The sequence below is a fragment of the Clarias gariepinus genome, chromosome 10 (genome assembly GCF_024256425.1).
Source record: "Clarias gariepinus isolate MV-2021 ecotype Netherlands chromosome 10, CGAR_prim_01v2, whole genome shotgun sequence".
NCBI lineage: Eukaryota > Metazoa > Chordata > Actinopteri > Siluriformes > Clariidae > Clarias > Clarias gariepinus.
In genome coordinates, this window is record NC_071109.1 from 12034927 (window position 1) to 12054690 (window position 19764).

The window sequence follows — 19764 nt, forward strand, 5'->3', positions numbered from 1 at the left end:
TAAGAGCCCATCTTTTACTTTTAGTGCACATCTGACACGGATCTAAGTTAAAAGGTCTCAATTTCACACACATCCTACACACACTTGGGCCCAAAGCCTCTGGCATAAGGTCATTTTCCTAATTAAACTTCAGCAGCTGTTTTTGCTTTCATTTTGAAAATGATTAGACCTTGACTTTTTTTCTTCCTCCTCACCCCCCCCACCCCAAAATGTTTGCTTAAGGCTTTGCAATTTGTAATGAAAAGATCACAGAGAAGTAATTGGAACCATACTGTAATGTTAGTTATGAACACAGTCACGGGGGGAGGCAGTAATATTAAAGGCCAAACATGAGTACCCTCCACTCGGCCACCTATCTGTGCGCATTCTTTACCCAAGCTGTACATGAACACAGCTGGCTCATCAGGAATTATCATGCTGCTTCCAACACACTGGTTTTGTTATGACTGTATAAGCTTGTTTGTTCTCTGTAAGAAACCTTAAGCAGGGCAAGGCCCTGGCTGCCCGCATTGTTATTTTGTGAGGCGTTTGTACAAAGTGAGTTAGTGCTGACCGGCTGTAATATTATTATTATTTTTTTTTTTTTTAAGGTGAGGGCAAATGGTTCAGAAACATTGACTACTACCGTCTGGATGGTTCTACTAATGCCTTGACTAGGAAGAAATGGGCTGAAGAATTCAATGACACCAGCAACGTTCGGTAAACATTTTTCTTTTTCCGTTGGCGTGCGCCAGCCAAAGACAACTCCTTTTGCTCTTTATCTGCAAGGGGAAATGGTTTCAAACATCTGAAACGCCGTCCAATTTGTCATAAAAATGGCTTTAAATGCCTCATATGTTACATATGTACCCTGGCTAACTACAAACACAGTTCAGGTGAAGCTGCATGGCCTAATTCGTTTGCAGGCCTGATTTCAGAGTTCAGTCTAAGCTGATAACTCAAATTTCTGTATTAGCAACTACCATGTAAAAAAAGACCCAAATTGTACTTTCCTTGGAAAAATGGTTCTTAATCAGTCATTTGTCTGTTTGGGGGCAGGGATAGGTTTTATAGAACACTTTGGGTTTTCCTTGTAGAAATGATGACAGATAAAACCTCTTTAGCTAGAACTAGGTAAAGCATTGTCCTCATTTGTATTTCATGACCTTCAGGATAGCCGGTTCCTTCCGTGCCAACAATATACAAGGAACCTGCATTACAGATGTTGTATAAAGTATATAGTTCTGCAAATGAGAAGCATTTATATTAAGATAGTAAAAACATTTTCCTTTTCCTTCATTCAGGGGTCGTCTTTTTCTCATCTCCACAAGAGCTGGCTCTCTGGGAATCAACCTAGTGGCAGCAAACAGGGTCATTATCTTTGATGCCTCATGGAACCCGTCTTATGACATTCAGAGCATTTTCAGAGTCTACCGCTTTGGCCAAGTGAAAACAGTGTATGTCTACAGGTTTTTGGCTCAGGTGAGGAAAGCATTACGAAATTTTATTTATTTATTTTTTTTTTAGGAAGTGAGACTTGCATACAGGCACAATTTTGTGCTCTAGCCATTTATGGACATGTATATGATGATGTATGCAAGAAGAGGGTTGATAGTGTCTTACTTTGCCCTGTGGTACAGCAAGAAGAGTGGATATACAGTGGGGCAATAAAGTATTTAGTCAGCCACCAATTGTGCAAGTTGTTAAAAGATTAAAAAGATGACTTAAAAAGATGAGAGAGGCTTATAATTTTCATCATAGGTATACCTCAACTATGAAAGACAAAATAAGAAAAAAAAAATCCACATTGTAGGATTTTTAAAGAATTTATTTGCAAGTTTTGGTGGAAAATAAGTATAAGGTCAATAACAAAATTTCATCAGAATACTTTATATACACTTTGTTGGCAATGACAGAGGTCACACGTTTTCTGTAAGTCTTCACAAGGTTTTCACACACTTTTGCTGGTATTTTGGCCCATTCATCCATGCAGATCTCCTCTAGAGCAGTGATGTTTTGGGGCTGTCGCTGAGCAACAAGGACTTTCAACTCCCTCCAAATTTTCTATGGGGTTGAGATCTAGAGACTGGCTAGGCCACTCCAAGACCATAAAATGCTTTTTACGAAGCCACCCCTTAGTTGCCCGGGCGGTGTGTTTGGGATCATTGTCATGCTGAAAAACCCAGCCACGCTTCATCTTCAATGGATGATGGAAGGAGGTTTTTTACTCAAAATCTCACGATACATAGCCCCGTTCATTCTTTCCTTTACACAGATCAGTCATCCTGGTCCTTTTATAGCCCCAAAGCATGATGTTTCCACCCCCATCTTCACAGTAGGTATGGTGTTCTTCGGATGCAACTCAGCATTCTTTCTCCTCCAAACACAAGTTTTCTGAATTTTTTATTTTTTATTTTGGCTCATAGTTGAGGTATTATACCTATGATGAAACTTATAGGCCTCTCTCATCTTTTTAAGTGGGAGAACTTGCACAATTGGTGGCTGACTAAATACTTTTTGCCCCACTGTATTTGGCTGGATTTATGATTCTCTAAAGAAATTGTGCCTTGAAAATGATGATAACCCCCTCAATATTTACCACGACATTGATGTCCAGTGTGACGGGTACCACATGCATTGGAAATACCGCACATAATGCTTTTAAAACAACAAGGATGTTTGAACTAAGTGTTAAGGTGCTATCCATGCACATTAATATCACTGACCAATTGCAGCACTCTCATCTCATTTCACTCTTGGTTCTCACCGAACAAGTAATTAACTGAGCTGCCTTTAAGTCCCACCTTCACTCTAGGATTGGTTCCTATTTCGGATTTCCGGAGACCTAACCAATCATAGACAAAGCTGATTTCTTGTAATCAGTCTCAGAGGAAGGATTTGTCGTGAAAACTGTTTTTTTTTTTTTTTTACTCATATTACTAGAATCAGCTCAATGCTCTCACTTGTTCTCAAAAAAATAAAATAAAAGCTTGCCATTCCTGATATTTTTCCCCATAGCTGATATTTTAGTTCATTTTTGTTGCCCCCTCACAGCTTTATCACTAATTAAGAGCAGCGGGTACATCTGATCTAGTCTTTATAACATGTCTGTAGGTTAGCTGCCCGACGGCAAATCACACCTGAAAATTCACAAACCATAAGGTGCCTGTTCTGCGGGCTCTCCCTTTTCACACACATCTCATCTTACCCCATTACTTACCCCTTCTCCCGGATTAAAATGCCATGGCCCAGTGATTGTGCAATATTTCCACCTTGATTTAATGATGTGGGCTTGAGAAAGATTGAAGGTGTTCCCCCTTTCCAGTTGCTTCTTGTTGAATGATAGAATGAGTGGTTCTTAGCAGGTGAACAAGCTGAAATATATATATATACATATACATATACATATACAAAGAATTATTTTTTTAGATGAAGTGAAACTTAGTGACAATAATTTGTTTGTCTGGAAAAGTCTAGTATCAAAGTACAATTGTGCCTTAATCCCGTTGGTCTGTTTTATAATAGGGAACCATGGAGGAGAAGATTTACGACAGGCAGGTGACCAAACAGTCCCTGTCATTCCGTGTGGTGGACCAACAACAGATTGAGCGCCACTTCACTATGAACGAACTGACTGAACTTTACACTTTTGAGCCAGACCAGCTGGACGATCCATCGGAAAAGAAAAGCAAGCGGTCCACACCCATGTTACCCAAGGTAAGGGGCACTTTTCTGCAATTCTCTTGCACCCTGCCAACTACATTGTGCACTTATGATGCTGCAGAACTAGCACCTGCAATCATTTGAACACGTATCTTTTTCTTATTATCAACTCGCACAAGTTTAACGCTCCAAAACCTGTTTTGTGGGTACATACTGCCTTTGAACTTTACAGGGGGTGATAAACTGTGTTTACTCATGTGGCCAGGCTCCAAAGCATTTATTGTGCTTCAAGGGGTAAGTGGTGAATGGGAGGGGTGAGATGTTTTAGTGTTAGCTTTGTCCCAATCTTTTTTTTTTTTCTTGCTAGCACTTTGGCACAGGTGTGCTGTCACAGGAAAGAGCCCCCGCAGTGTTTACTAGAATCCATTGGACTTAGGTAGTGCGTCCAGCCGCACACAACGACGAGCAGCTGCAGAGAGAGAGATGCCTCTGTTTACTCTATTTTTTTTTTCTTTCTTAAGTACCAGAAAGCATTTATATTGCAGAACTGATGCCGGTGGAGGCTAATTGGAGACAAAGAAATCTAGTGCAGATCCATCGGGATATGTGCAACTGCACACAGCTGCACAGATATTTGTCTGTTTACTGTTATTTACCACAGATAGTTTATCTAAGTATCAAAGTAGCCCCCCACTGACACTACTGCACTAAAGAGTTAGCCTGAATTCATCATTTGAATCCTTCTCTCGCTCTCTTTGTTCCTTGACCTTTTTAGATACATTAATTTCCTGTTGACTTTGTATGGACAATACATGCATGAAATAGAAAACGTTCTCTCCTGGCAACTACATTACATTAATGTTATAAGTGTTAAAAAAAGCATGCGTTTTCCCATTGCCTGCAATAGCATCTCAGAATAAGTGTTAAAACCGTCTCTTGGAATAAAATCTAACAGGTAAGCTCAGATGCACTCTAAACGCTCTTGAGATACCTACTTTTTGGCCATATGTGAACCAGAACACACAAAGTCAACTGTTATGGATGGAATCTGCTGGCTGCAATAGTATAAAGATGAGTCAGTCACCCCTTAAAGCCTTTAGTCCTATCTCTTTTTCTGACTGTGCCACGGCTTCTTTCATTATTTGATTAAATGTAAATTTTTGAAAATGATGATGGACACACAAATGCGCACAAATGTTTCATATTGTGATATTTGTTTCTTCCCTCCTCCAAATACAAACTTGGTATGATTTAGCAATGGCATCCACCACCCCACGTTGCTGCCTTAGGTATTTCTGGGAAATCTCACCCCCAATTCCCCCCACCTTCTTCATGGAGCGCACACATCCTGCACAGTCAACCCTCCTGCCTCTGAATGTGGCCTGCAGCAGCTCTGACCTCCCTTCCCCTCACCCAAACAAGCCTGCCATCATGAAGGCCATCTGTTTAAAGCTGATTCACCACTTTGTCTCTGAAGTTTTCAAAGGAGCACCGTAAACTTTGCTTCCTTCTTTCTTTTTATTTTTTTCCCCTCCTGATGAATGGTCATTATTCAAAACACCCCTTCAGGATGCCCTTGCACTCTTCAGAGAAACTAATTGGAGACAAAAGAAACTCGCAGACTTCCACCATAATGACAAAGAAGAGCACCATGGCCCAGACATGAGAGCCACCCAGCTTGGGGTCTGGAGCAGCCTCAGGCCTTACTGCAGCTCTTTTATGTACCTGGGCTCCAGGGCTGAGCCAACTGACAGCATAGGGCGGGGCCTAGCCTGACTTCTCGGTGGTTCATTGGTGAGAACATAGCAATTCGCTACTGTTCTAAGTTCCCTGCTGGCTGGGCCTCACCAAGCAAAGGACCAGATTTCAACTGAGGATAATTAGCTCCAGGAACCAGCCTTTATAAGCCTTCCCAGATGTTTAACTGAGCTCCACCTCCCCCATGCTGACGTTTTTACGTTTTAGTCCTTACAAGGGATAAAAGGTACGAGAAGTGTGACTCATGGTGCTTGTTAGTGTTTCTCACTTTATTTCAGTGCCACTCTAGATGCTGGCATAGAAAACCGAGCTTCTTTGACTGCTGGACATCAGCCATTGAAATGGATTCGAAAGATAGTAAAAGCTGCCATGACGGAAGGCGGACATCAGGCCTCACGCCAAATGTGAAGTGCGCAGCTTGTGGGAGACTGTTTATAATAGGGCAATAAGGTTATGTGTATAATTTGTGTGCAGCTGTTTTGACTGGCTAAGGTCAGGTATTACAAATATCTCAAGCCTTTACATTCCAGAAAAAATAACTCCTGCCCCTGGAGCCCTTGCTTGCTGTAGTTCATGCACCTGCAGGTCAAAAATTGTGTCTGCTGAAATTTGTATCTTTAAGGCATATTGCTTATCAGTTGAGCTGATCCTAATTGCTTTTGTTGTTGTTGTTTTTTCTCTCTCTCTCTTCTTATTTCCTATCCTAAGATCTATTTAGTATTTGGTGGTCATTGCTACAAGAAACAACAACAGCTTTTGTTGGGTATAAGAACATTTCTGAACAAATAAGCTTTTCTTCATAGTTGTTTAATGTACAATATGGAAAGTTGAACCTTATCTCTTTTTGAAAATAATAATAATAATAATTTTAGACTCCATTGATCACTTAATGAAATATTTTTCTTAATGAAAAAGATTCAGTACAGTGCTGGCCTGTCAGCTTTGTGAATGAAATGTGGTCAGAGCAAAATCATATACCATGACCGGGGAGCACTTGAAATGACATTGGAATTTTTTTTTTTTTTACAGTAAACACAGCTGTGTTTAATATTTAAAATAGGAGCATTTCCACACTCGCATGGTACAAGGAAAACTCTGAGGACTGGGAATAAACAGCAGTGTGACCATAAGAAAACCACTTCCTAGTGAGGCTTTGACCGTATTCAGATTGAGCTTATTCAAGATTGATTGGTGCATCAGAATAAAAGCCTGCATGCATAGTTAAATTCAATTCAGTTTTCTTTATATATCGCTTTAAACAATCATCATTGTCCTAAAGCAGCTTTATACAGTCAAAAGAGATTATGGAAGTTTGTGTCAAATGAATCATAATGATCAGATTGTCCGTAATAAGCAATTCAAGGGCGACGGTGGCAAAACTTCCCGAGATGGCAATAGAAAAAAAAACCTTGAGAGGAGCCCATCATTATTTGGATGTTAACGAGTGGCAAGTATTGCTCTGCAGTCATACTGTGTGTTAGGTGACTGGAAGTCCAACACAACACTTGATGTCTTTAAATTAGTATGGATTCCAGTTCGTTATTGGAGGCTCAGGTAGACTGTAGGAAATTCCAGTCCTGAACTTTCGAACGACTGCAGTCATAAGTCCTCAGAGAACAGCTTTTAACATTAGCTGAGGCCAGGATCATCTCCGTGGAACCGTCCCCAGTCACCACACGCATTCCAAACAGACCACACAGGGCATCCGTGCGACGAGAACTCCAACCAGAAGCGGGATATTAGGACGAGTCTGTGACAGGTCCAGAGGGCAGAGGGGATCTGGATCACTGGCAGCTCAGGAGCGACATGTGTAGCTCAACAGAAAGACGGAGATTGAGCGAAAGGGGAGAGAGCAGATAGTGGCCACTGTACAAGCCTCTGGAGACAGTGTTATGTTCTGGGGTTGCTTCTAAACGCACAAACATTATGTGGCAAAAAAAATGAAGTCAGCTGATGACCTTAATGTACTGAATAACCAGGTTATTCAATACATCAATGGGGTTTTCTTTTCCCTGATTGCATGGGCATATTCCAGTACTCGGATGGAATGTGTGAGAGAGTGTTTATTGCAGCATGAGGAATTTAAAAAGAAATAAAAAATTTTTTGTTGTTGCCCGAGAGAATTTAGTGTTGTGTTCAGCTCTTTACACAATGTGTAAATTCAGGTTATTTATGGAAAACGCGATTGTTTCTAGAGAATTCACCAGTAAATGTCTAAATCAAGGTAAGTTTCTTCATCACTGCTGCTCAAACCTGCCCTATATAGAAGAGTGAGTATAGAAGATAGTGACTTTAACTTGTCCTGTATAGATGAGTGAGTAAAGTAGTGGGGGTTTTCCCCCCCTCTTTACCATTTGTTTTTATTTTTATTAAAAAAAAAAATTCAACCAGATTTCTTTTCAACCTTTTGAAGAGCAAAGGACATTTTGTATTTACAGCGAGAGATCCAAAACATGTGTAAATAATTTGGGAGGGAAAACGCTACAGGGGTCCAGAAATCAAGCAGAAATAGCCAAAAAGGTACTTATTTGAAGTAAAAATAAAACGATGTACTTGAGATATAAACACGGGGGGAAAATATAGACCTGGTACTTTGAACTTTGAAGCTTTGGGTTTCTTTTAAAATGACATCAGGTTTTATTTGGGATTTCATTACAAGTTTTTCTTTCTCATGGTCTCATTTGCCAGGACCTTTAAACAAATTCCCTGAATGAACACAAAAGCTGAAGCAAAACTAGCCAATTTTTTTTTTCTTGTAGGACTGGTTCAGATGTTGCCACAGATGTTGCTCATCACACACCATTTACGAGGGTCATTCAGGCCTTCTTTGTTCGATAAGCCTGTCTAAAAGGAAAGAACTGACTTTAAATAAAGAATGGTTGAGGACCAGAACAGTAACACAGTGCACTGTCCATATGTTTGCATGTTTTAATATATATCAAAGTATTTATTTATTTGTTTTGAGAGCCCATTTTTATTGAGAAGAAAATGCTACCAAGTTCAGCATGGTGTGTGAATTCTGGATCTTAAAGTTCCTCAACCTCATCTACTTTACGAGTTCATAATAAGACTCGGCTAAATTTTGTCTGTGAAACTGTACCCTAAAACATGATGGATCAGTTGTCTGTATGCACTAATTTAATACTGTCTGAAATGAGGTTTACTACACAGATGAGCTAGCTGTACTAGCTGTTGTCCAATCTCAAGAGCTACCAACAGTCTCTTCAGCTTTCATCTAAGCATTAGTTTACTTCATGATATATATCTAACAAGAGGTCAGGACAAGATTAGGCGATTGTTAAATTGTTCAATTTTTTGCAAGTTTTGTTTTTGTGGATTTTGTTCTTTCCTGCTGTCCCAGAAATGTAGTTCTGCGTCATTTGGACATATTGAATGAACAGTTTATGCTTTTATGTTTACTGCTCAAGCTTCGTATCTGACAGCACCGTCATCCCCACATGAAAGCAAAACCCTCCTTCTCAAGCAACTTGTGTGTCTTGGGACCTCAGCCGATGTGCTAGAGCACCACCATTTCCCAAAAGCTGTCTAATCTGTCTGTTCCTTATCTATTCATTTCAATTAATGGTAATTAATTAAATTTCTGATAAATAATATATGACTCAGACTTCCTTTGGTGGTGCTGGTGGTAAACATGTTATCTTTTAAATGTTTCTACACCTTGAAAGAAGTAGGATGTTTCAACTTGAACAGGTTGTTACAAATGCCTTTAAGCATTTAGAACCAGCACGGGAAGGTTTACAGTGTCAGGTTTTCTGACTAATAACGCGCTGACTCAAAGAGCGTACTGTTTAGACGCTGACCTGGAACCACCTTCAACTTAGAATTTCACCAAGTTACAGTAGATACCATGATAAAAAGCCAAAAGGTTTACTCTGACCATTCAACCCCAACCCCCCCCCCCTTTCCTGAGAGACCTCATTCACCTTCTTTTTTTCTTTTATCCAAATACATTTATAAAATTATTTTTTTTAACTACAAGATAAAACGATAGCATTCGCTTAAGCCGTCTTTTAAACAAAAGAATCACCCATGTTCCAGGCAGCATTTATGGTCATTAGTGGCTCTGCTCAAGATGCACATGTTGGGCAGGTTGACGAGACGGCCTGGACCACCCGGAAAGCTTCAGCCTCGGAGATTAATCAGGAATCCCTGCGTAGTGAGTGAGATCTCCCCAGACAGCGCCACTGTCATTTGACCCCCCTCAGCTCTGTGACCCATTTACTGGCTCAGCATTGCAGAGCCGTTCAGTTAAGCTCAATCCCAGGCTTCTGCTCTGCCTCTGGGCTAGCAGGCAGTGTTTGAAATATGTTCAGCAGCCATGTAAGCAATAGCTTAATCATCTAATCGCCATCTTGTGGGAACACATCCCCTCCCCCTTCCTTTCCTAGGTGAAATCTTTCTTTACCGCAAATGTCAAATAATGTAAACGCACCTTCCTGAGTTGTTTTTTGTGCTCTTGTGAACCCTGGGAGATCGAGAAGTCTTAGAGCATTGATAGTGCATTGGGAGAATAGGGTTCAGTATTCTGCCATGTTTTAATTAGTAACTCAGGCTTGACTGAACGTGCAGTCATGATTTTCTGGCTGTGGAGGCGATGGGCTGGGCCTTCACTGATTGTACTTGCGTTTGCCACATGTTTTTATTTTCCAGCTATCAAGTCCACTTAGCCAAATGGCTTGATGTGGAGGGATCTGTAGTTCTGCAGTCCATTACTTTGCTGTGGCGTAATGCAGAAAACATGGCAGTGTTATTTTTACCTGTCTGAGCCCGATATCTTTAGGTTTTGTTTTTCCATAAATAGACCTCGATCTGTTCTCTCAATTACCTTCTGAGTAAAAACTCTAGTTCTGCTTGGTTGCATCGTTAGATTTTGTTTCTTCGAGCACTTTGCATCACAAGTTTTCAGTCACTCTCTGAATGCTTTTCGTCTTTAATAATTTGCGTGATGAATTTTGTTTGTACGAGTGAAATTTTTCGTCAAACTAGCATGTCCAATAAGACAGCGTTGCCAAATAGGAAAGGTCCACTTAATGCGAAGCAATGGCAAGACAAAGGAAACAATTTTTGTACTGAAAAGTAATTTAAACCATATTTGTGTAAAATGGCTGGCTGAGAATTTGCTTTTACGCAGGTATTATTTTCAAAAACAATGTCGTCATGGAAAGCAGCATTGCTTGAAAAAGAAAAAAAAAAAGAATTCTCAATTTTGTTTCAAATATGTCTGTGTATGAGTGCTGGACTGCTGGCGGTGCAGCTTTCAGAAATCAGTGCTGCAACCCAGCTGCTAAATTGCGATTTTGTAATCTGTGATTGGATTAGGATGTTTTCCTGTCTCTGATTAAAAGTTTGTGATTACTTTAAACAAACCGACCTAGAAGTGAAAGTCTGTTTCTGCTGGTTCCTAATGAGGCCATGAGGGTTTGTTTGTCCTAGATTAACGTCCAGGCACAAAGCTAGATCAGAGCAGAAATGGCAGTAATTACAGGAAGTCTGCCTTGCCTGAAGGAGCCGTTTCACCTATAAGCAAGGAGTGCTCACCTGTACCTCTTCCCCTCCCATCCCACAGGACCCTTTCCTGGCCGAGCTTCTTCAGAACTTCAAAGATCAGATTGTGGGTTACCACGAGCACGATTCCCTGCTAGACCACAAAGAGGAGGAGGCTCTGAGTGAGGAGGAAAGGAAGGCCGCCTGGGCCGAGTATGAGGCAGAAAAAAAGGTGAGGTTCTGAGGCAAGATAATCTATTGATTTTATATTGTTTAAAATGTTTGAATTTCGTATAATGTGTAAAAAATATATATTTTTGAAGTTTTGCATTTATTTGAATTAAAATTACTTTTTTTTTTTTTTTATCTTTGAACTTTACAAAATCTCCACATCCATAGATCTGCACATAGAAACTAGGATATATATATATATATATATATATATATATAATTAAACATTTACCTTTTTATGTGTTATTAAACCAGTAAAAAAAAAAGGGGGGGGCAATACTTAATAATGAAAAAATAAAAACAAGTAACTCTAGAATGGGGTCAATTGAGAAAGTCTTTTGATAAGGCAGTTAGATGACAATCCTGCACTACAGTTGTTGGAATGTTTTATAGCTTGGTCAGTCTTCTGCAGTCCATGGAACGAAGGACCCCTTGTCGTCGAGAGATTTCAGAGATGGACACGGCTGTATTGAAAGTAGGAAGAAACAGAATGAGAAGGGTGGTTATGATCAAAATATCCATTATATTGTCACGTAAAGGAGTTAGTTGAGTGTCTGGACTTCAGATAATCCCGGTATCCTTAGCGCTCAGGCTGATTGTCGATTCAGCAGTGTAAAAGGTGGACTGTTTGGGAAAAAAAAAAATCTGTAGCTGCCATGGTGATGGGCAGCTGGATTTCAGGAAAGTGGTTCAAAAGCGCTAACCGTGCCACTTCTTTGCCACTGCAGTGCCGATCAAAATTCGATCCGATGGTAATCAGCCTAGCTGGCATGGGAAGGCACGGAGCAGCAGCAGTCTTACCTTCTTTTTGACATTTTGCTTAAGAGCTCCACGCCTGTAGAAATATATACCTGTGTGAAAACAAAAGTTAAATATTCCACTTTTCCACTGTTGCGATGGATGTTTTAGGTTACCAAGGCGACACCCAATTCCAGTTGGCATATAAACACACTTTGTATATAAGTATATACTATACTGTGTTCATATCTAGTCTGAGGTGTTACAAATCTTTAAAGCCATACTAATCTTTTATTTTTTTTAAACTTATATATAAATGTGTGTGTGTGTGTGTGTGTGTATATATATATATATATATATATATATATATATATATATATATATATATATATATATATATAGCAAAATTCGTTCCCATTTATTTTTCTTTATTTTTGTACACAAAGTTGCAGTTAAAAACTGGTTTAAGTTGTCGATGTTGCAACTTGACCTGTGGTTCGAAGGTTGGCTGAAGGAGGTCTAAGGTGGATTAAGTTGTTAAGTATGTAATTTAAAGCTCCCCACAAGGGGGCAAATGATTACTTTTTTGGAGGTGCTGCTAGTTTAACAATATATTGGCATAACAATGTTATAACACACAGATGACAGTTTACATTACGTGTACAGTTGAGGGCCAGCTCTGCTGTGTTGACCCTCTCACTGCCGCAGCACACCTGCTCTGGCTCACATCTGGGAGACTGGTCATTTACCATCAGGGTGTGTTTATAAAAAGCACACACACCTAAAAAAAAAAAAAAAAAGAAAAAAAAAAGTACAGAGAGTAAGCGGCAAGCATCTGCTAAAGGGGCGAACTTATGCACAGACCCTGACCTCTGGTTGAGCAAGAGAATTGTTGAGCACAGACGTAAGGTGAATGTTCAACTTTTTTTTTTTTTTTTTTTGAACGCACATTCTGAGCCGCTGATCGCCGTCTGCCGGCTGCAGAAGAAAGGCGTGACGGTTATTGTTAGCCGCAGCTCGGCGGCAGATGGCGGACACATCATGCAGGCGGAAAAGTGAAGTCAGAGTCCAAGTGTGCTTTGATTAAGTTTCATATCAAGGCAAAGAATGACTCGTTTTGACAAGTGTGAGGGTTAAATTTATTTTTTTTAACAGAATAGCTGAAATTTGGCGTATATAAGGTATATTTACATTTAGTGCATGTTCTCCGTCCTCCCTTAACTAACAGGATTGAATCTAATATGTGTTCCAGGGTCTGTCCATGCGCTTCAACCAGCCGACGTATCCTCAAGTAGGCATCGGATCGTCGAGCTACTTCCCCTTCAACGTGGCAGCTCTGGCCTCCATGTCCAACCAGCAGCTTGAGGTTCGTAACGAGTACCGCGTTCACACTTTGCATGCCACCGTTAGTGAGCTAATTTGATGCGCCTCTCTGGGCACCCGACAGCGGGCTCAGGTCTGTGCCAACTGCTATTTATGGATGTTTTGGTTGCCCTTGTGTTGTTTAAAGTATGGTATGTTCACTAAGATTATAAACAGAAGACGGTGTCTGTCATTGGACCTCATTTATTAAGCTGGATGTGAGCTAATTTATCCATAAATCATTTACAGGAGTTGTTCTGAAATGTAATAGATAAGTAGATCTAAAGGGTATTTCTTATTACAGCAGCCAGTTTACAAATTATACAACAATAAGCAACAAGGAAAAATCGCAATGATTAAAGTAAAATACACAATGTTTACAATTTAAAGTGCATTAATATGTGCAAAGTAATAAGAATATACTGTTTCGCAGTGATCCTATGTTCAGGTTATGAAAAGAGAAACCCTTTCCCCTTAACAGTGCAAATATCGTTTCCAGTTTAAACCAACTTGGATAATAATCTGTTGTCTTTGTTCTCTTTATCCTCTCTACAATTCTCCGTTGAAGGACCTGATCAACCAGGGTCGACAGAAGGTGTTGGAAGCCACCAATGCTCTGAAGGCTTTGCCCCGGGAGCCGTTTGAGGACATTGTCGGGCAGGTGGTAAGTAGAGCACAGTAGAATGTAAAATAGGATGTTACTGTGTTTGCTTTGACCAGGCTTGTACACATTTTAAATCTCGTGTATCTAGGTCAATAAATAAAACAATAATGGGATTTGTGACTTAACACCCAATTGGGAGACACTTAACAAAATTGTGTTTTTTTTATGTAGAAACCTAAAAATCATAATCAACTGTAAGTTCTTAGAAGAATGTTTTGTTCCTGGCAGCTTTCTCTTTTTTTTGTGTGCGTGCAAGTTTTGCTTGGCGGTTAAGTAGGTATATCAAAGACATAAGATGTTTCCTCCATGTTTATGGATGCGCCACAAATATGGTTTATATGCGAGCAGGTGTGTGCGTGTCTTCAGAGAGCCCAGACTAACAGGTGGCTTTGTGTTTGGCAGTGGAAGGAGAATCCGAATCTGTCAGAAACCCAGGTGCAGAGCATGGCTCTGGCCAGACAGGCAGCCATCGACATGGAGCTGAAGCACAGAGAGTCCGTGTACCGAGACATTCTCAACAAGCAACAGACGGTAGTCTCTCTTTTATTTATATATATATATATATATATATATATATATATATGGCATAATTCTTTCCCATTTATTTTGTGCTGGTCATTCTCAATCTGGGTAACATACAGCAGACTCAGTTTTTTGTACATGAGATATTGGTGAGAGCGTTTCATAACAATACGACTTGTTTGGGTTACGGTTCAGGCAGATTTGAGGTTAAGAGTAACAGTTGGGTTTGGTTTAGGGTTAAAGTTCAGTTGAAGGTATGTTGAGTGTTTGGACAATGGTAATGGTTAATTCATGTTTATTCTAATGCTAGCTGGAGATTAGTTAACCCATCTCTCTTAGACATTCCTAATAGTGAGTTGACTAGCTGAGGGAGATTCAGTTAGCATTTTTGCGTGAGATTTTTCCACAGAATGCAAAGAGGAAAAAAAAACAAATATGACAAATATTGAGTTTTCATTCTTTCTTAAACCTGAAGCTTAACCTCATGAGTCCCCACTGTTCTCATTTTGGAGAATCACATTTTCTTCTGTCTACCTTGTGTGAATAGCCGTGTAAGATCCTCATATGAAGACACTGACTTATTACTCTCTGCCAAACCTTCTTGTTTAAAGAGCTTGAAGTTCATTAGTTATCAGGTGCTGATAAAGGGGAGGAAGCGGTGAGGAGGAAATTACAAGTTATAAAAGATTAAAATTTAGCTCTGAGGAAATTAAGGTACATGTTCAAAAAAAAAGAAAAGAATTTTGCATTGAATTAATTCTTCCATTCCAAAAAAAAGGTTCTTGTCCATCAAGTTCCCTTTGCTTTTGTCTGCGAGTCTTTTGCAAAAGCAATCTGTCCTCCAGTCTGCTGCAATTTTGTACCACTTCATCAGTTTAATTCCACTGCCTTATCTTCCTCTCCTCCACAGCTGATGATGTATGTGCAGAAGGTGATCGCCAATCGCAAGGTCCAGGAGCAGCAGCTGGCGCTTGCCAGACAGGGGCTTCTGATGAACCAGTTAGCCATTCAGAACGGCATTGCTGGGGGAATGAATCAGATGGACCTGCTCGGTCTGTACCAACAGCTGGGTGCCCTCCAGGGTCTGCCAACCTCTCAGATAGGCAAGAACCCTGGGCCGTCAAAGGGCTTGTAGATGCCCTCAGCAAAAAAAAACCATGTTTGTGTTTGGCCAGCCTCTGTGTGGTGGGCATCTTAATAAATAACCACCTTGGACTCTCTTGCCCCTTTTGAGCTTTCATGATAAAATCTAGGATGGATATCTAAAAGACTTTGGGCAGTATGGTTTGTAATTCTCTGTATATACAGCCTTAGTGTTTAAGTTTTATTCCTTTTTTTTCTTTCTTCAAAATATTTAAAATATTCTCCCAAAATGCTTTTAAGCATTGCATTGTTCTTTTCCCCTTAAATAAGGGCTGTGCATTACTTGATTTTTTTTTTTTTATATATATACAGGTCAAGGAAAAAACAAACAAAGAACTTTACAACCTCTGTGGACCATAGTGTTGCTCATTACGTATGTTCTAAGTGATCTAGAAGAATCGTATTAGGTACTGCATAATATCTGTTTACTAGTGGATGATGAGTGGTGCTGTGAAAGCCCAGTGCTCAGTACGCACTGTTCTAAACACCTTAAAAAAAAAAGAAGGAAAAAAAAAGATGCAGTGATGGCCTTACATCAACAGTTTGTTGTTTTCAAACACACTGAACAGACTCTTCTTTTCTATCCTGCTTTTAGGCTTTTACACTTGTCGTTGCTTAACTTGTAATGGAATGCCCGTGTTGTTAAAACTGCTTGCCAGATTCCCTGGACTTTTGTATCTTCTAATCCCTTGTTGTAAAGTGATGCCTAGCATTAGTGTCGTACTGTTCATTTGTTCTGTTCCGCTCGTCTTGGCGGGTTCTCGTCTCTCTCTCTGAGATGACTGGTCGTGCTCCTGTATTTTCGAGGCAAATTTTAAGTGGTTAGGCTGCATTTATCTTCTAATGCTAACTAACCATATTGGCTGGCCCTAAGGCTACCGTACTCAACTTTCAGCACAGATAATACTGGCATAGATGTTTCTAATTGGATTCTAGTTTGCACAGGATGCATTTTAGAAACGTAGATCAACTTTTCATTTTCCTCACAATGTTCTCATGTTAGCAACTATTATCCACTTGTTTTGCCATTTATCTGATCTACTATTTACTAGAATAAGTATTTAATATTACATTTAAATAAAGTGACCAAAAGGGTGATTTGCATTTAGTACTGTCATTGGTGTCATTAGATGTTTGTTTATACATCTGTTCATCTGTAGATTACAAACCTTGCCTTGTTGGTGGCTTCAATCCCATGATCCTTCAGCTCAGGTGACAAACTTTTAAATCACCAGAAGGCATTCAACTTGGTCACATGAATCCTGTTGGATTATTTTTGGTGCCATATTATTATTAACAGATATATTTATCATTATGATGTAAGTGTGATCATCCATGCGATGTGAAACCCCCCCGAAAAGTATCACAGCCTTTAAGTGTCTTTCACATGTTTGTCCTTGACTGACTCACGACTTAAGTTATGTTATAAACTGAAGGTATATAAAATTTGCACATCAAAAAAAACAAAGAAAACCCCTAATAAAATAGCACTGCCAACCCAGCATGGCAAACACTCCTTGCAACAGTAATAAAGCACCAAACTGTATGGGGGAAGTCAAAAGTTTGGACACGCCTTCAAATTCCATGGTGTTTCCTGATTTTTTTTTTCTTCCCCTCTTTCTACATTGTACAACAATGCTGAAGGCATCCAAATAGGCAATAATCTCCTTTGAACAGTTATTGAGTTGTGTCTGCTACTTATGCTCTGTAAAGCCTTCATAATGGCTCTAATCTGAGGTGCTGTTTGTTAATTGGTGATTTTTGAGGCTGATGACTCTAAATAAACTTCTCTGCAGCAGAGGTAAGTTTAGGTCTTGCTTTCCTGGTATGGTCTTCATGAGAGACAGTTTCATCATGGGGCTTTATGGGTTTTGCAAATGCATTTGACACAATACTGTTCTTGCTATTCCAAAGAACTATTCCAAAACATTTGACCCTCACATTATAAAGTAACTTGCTGCTGTATTTGTTACTAAATTATCTAATGCCGTATGTTATTTCATAGTTTTGAAATCTTCAGTATTGTTCTAGAATGTAAATAAATCCAAACTTGTGTCCAAGCTTTTGACTGGTACGATATGTGTGTGTAACTCATTCAAATTTACTTCAAGCACAGAATGGTGATGAAGCTCTCAGCTGCAGTAAAACCTTTGGAAGGGAGAAAATGGTTTTTTTTTATTTTTTTTATGATTAATGATTACAGCCAAGGTGGCTCAGAGCCCACTGCAATCGCTCCCATGAATCTTCAGAGAGTGGAACACCTGATCCTGAACAAAATCATCAGCAAGTTAGTGATAAGTTGTCAGAAGTCTGTGGGAATTGTATACAGTCATTCACCAACACCAGTTGCACATTATACTGTAGGAACTCTGGTAGTTAGTTTCACATTCCCATACAGCCCTGACCTCACTTCAAGTGATTTCCACATGTTTGGCCTATTAAAGGAGATCCTGGGAGGCCAGCGTTTTAGACATGAAGCAGGCAGTCTGATCATGCCTCCAGCATACTGAGAAAATTTCTACCATGACAGTGTCTAAGCACTAGTGAAACGCTGGAATAAGTGTAGAAAGGAATTATATGAAAAAATAAAGGTAGTTTTTACTCTCATAACTGTGTTCTTTTATTATGGACAATTAAAAGTCCTGGTTTGACCCATGCACAGTGTGTTTGTGTGTGTACTGTATATACAGTATGCACACACCGCTAAAAGTATTCGTTCGCCAATTCCTAATCCATAGGGTTTAATATGATGTTGGCCTGCCCTTTGCAGATATAACAGCTACAACTCTTCTGGGAAGACTTTCCGCAAGGTTTAGAAGTGCGTATATTTTTGTCTCTTCTTCCAGAAGCACATTTGTGAGGTCAGACACTGATGTTGAAAGAGAAGGCTCACAGTCTCTGCTCTAATTCATCCCAAAATTGTTCTATCGGGTTGAGGTCAGGACTCTGTGCAGGCCAGTCAAGGTCTTCCGCACCAAACTCGCTCATCTATGTCTTTATGGACCTTGCTTTGTGCAGTCATATTAGATCAGGAAACTTCCCACGAAGTTGCAAAATTGTCCAAAATGTCTTGTTATGCAGAAGCATTAAGAGTTTCTTTTACTGGAACTTTACTGGAACTTCACTAGAAGCTTGGCTGAACCCAACTCCTAATAAAACAATCCCAGTTTCAACATGACTGTGCACCAGTGCACAAAGCAAGGTCCATCAAGGTTTATATGCATATGAAGTAGGGTGAGCGAATACTTTTTACATTAAAGTGTGTGTATGCACATAGACTCTGTGCTTGCTGCAGGGAACAATGCTATAATCACTCATTGACTTTCCAATGTGGACCACTGCACATTTTTTTTTTTACATTATAATGTTTTTGTTTGAGCTTTTTTTAGTCTTGTAGCTTCAAATAAATTGATTTTAAAAAATGACACAATATGGACTAATGCTGTACGTAGCATTATCATTTCCCTTTACTGATGGAGAGCACTGAACCTGTCCCAGCATGGCGGTGCCCGTGCACAAAACAAGCTGGGTAAACACATGGTTTGTTACTGGGGTGGAAGAACTTGGATGGGCTGCACACCTTAACGCCACTGAACACTTCTGAAATATACTGCAACACCAACATCCTTGACCTTAGTGCTTTAAGGGGCAAAATAAAAAGATCTATTGGAACGCCTTCCCAGGAGGTTATATTGTAACGCCAAATGGGGGACAGAATCTGCATTGGGAGGTTCAATAGACAAACTTATAATTTATACATATTTCCTCAAACTTTTCATACTTTTGATTCTTCAAAGCTGCTTTTCAACAGAAGTGCTATCCACTTAGGTGCATGCTGTGTCGCAGTTAAATTTGAGGGAAATTACAGTTAAAGGGAGTCATTGTCCAGTGTATATTGTTTTAATAGCCAAGATCAACCCTGAAATCATTCGGGAAGCTGTCCTGGGGTTTGGCTCAAAGTAGAGGATCAGGAAATCCACAGACATGGAATAGGCCTGTTTGATCAAAGTGATTAATAAAGAAAGACTTGGTCTGTTTTGAATAATGTTCTCAAAAGATGAACCCAGCTTGTTTATAGTTTCTCATCTTTTGAGATCAGTCCAATCATGTCTTCAGGGTACAGGGTACAATATGCACTCCCCTAGAAATGATATATATATATAAAACAATAAAAACATCTGTGACTAACAAATGAAGTT

At 39.7% G+C, this 19764-nt stretch overlaps 1 protein-coding gene across 4 annotated transcripts in view; it reads left to right on the top strand.

Moving 5' to 3' along the window:
• Positions 1–17625, top strand: part of atrx (ATRX chromatin remodeler) — a 45403-nt gene extending 27778 nt beyond the window's left edge. For all 4 annotated transcript variants that reach the window (XM_053505428.1, XM_053505429.1, XM_053505430.1 and 1 more), the window contains exons 28-35: positions 591–699; positions 1284–1461; positions 3505–3696; positions 10988–11137; positions 13127–13240; positions 13805–13900; positions 14303–14431; positions 15333–17625. In XM_053505428.1, the coding sequence (XP_053361403.1) occupies positions 591–699; positions 1284–1461; positions 3505–3696; positions 10988–11137; positions 13127–13240; positions 13805–13900; positions 14303–14431; positions 15333–15557 (1193 nt within the window). In that variant the 3' untranslated portion in view covers positions 15558–17625. The remainder of the gene's footprint in view (positions 1–590; positions 700–1283; positions 1462–3504; positions 3697–10987; positions 11138–13126; positions 13241–13804; positions 13901–14302; positions 14432–15332) is intronic.
• Positions 17626–19764: the final 2139 nt, after the last annotated feature.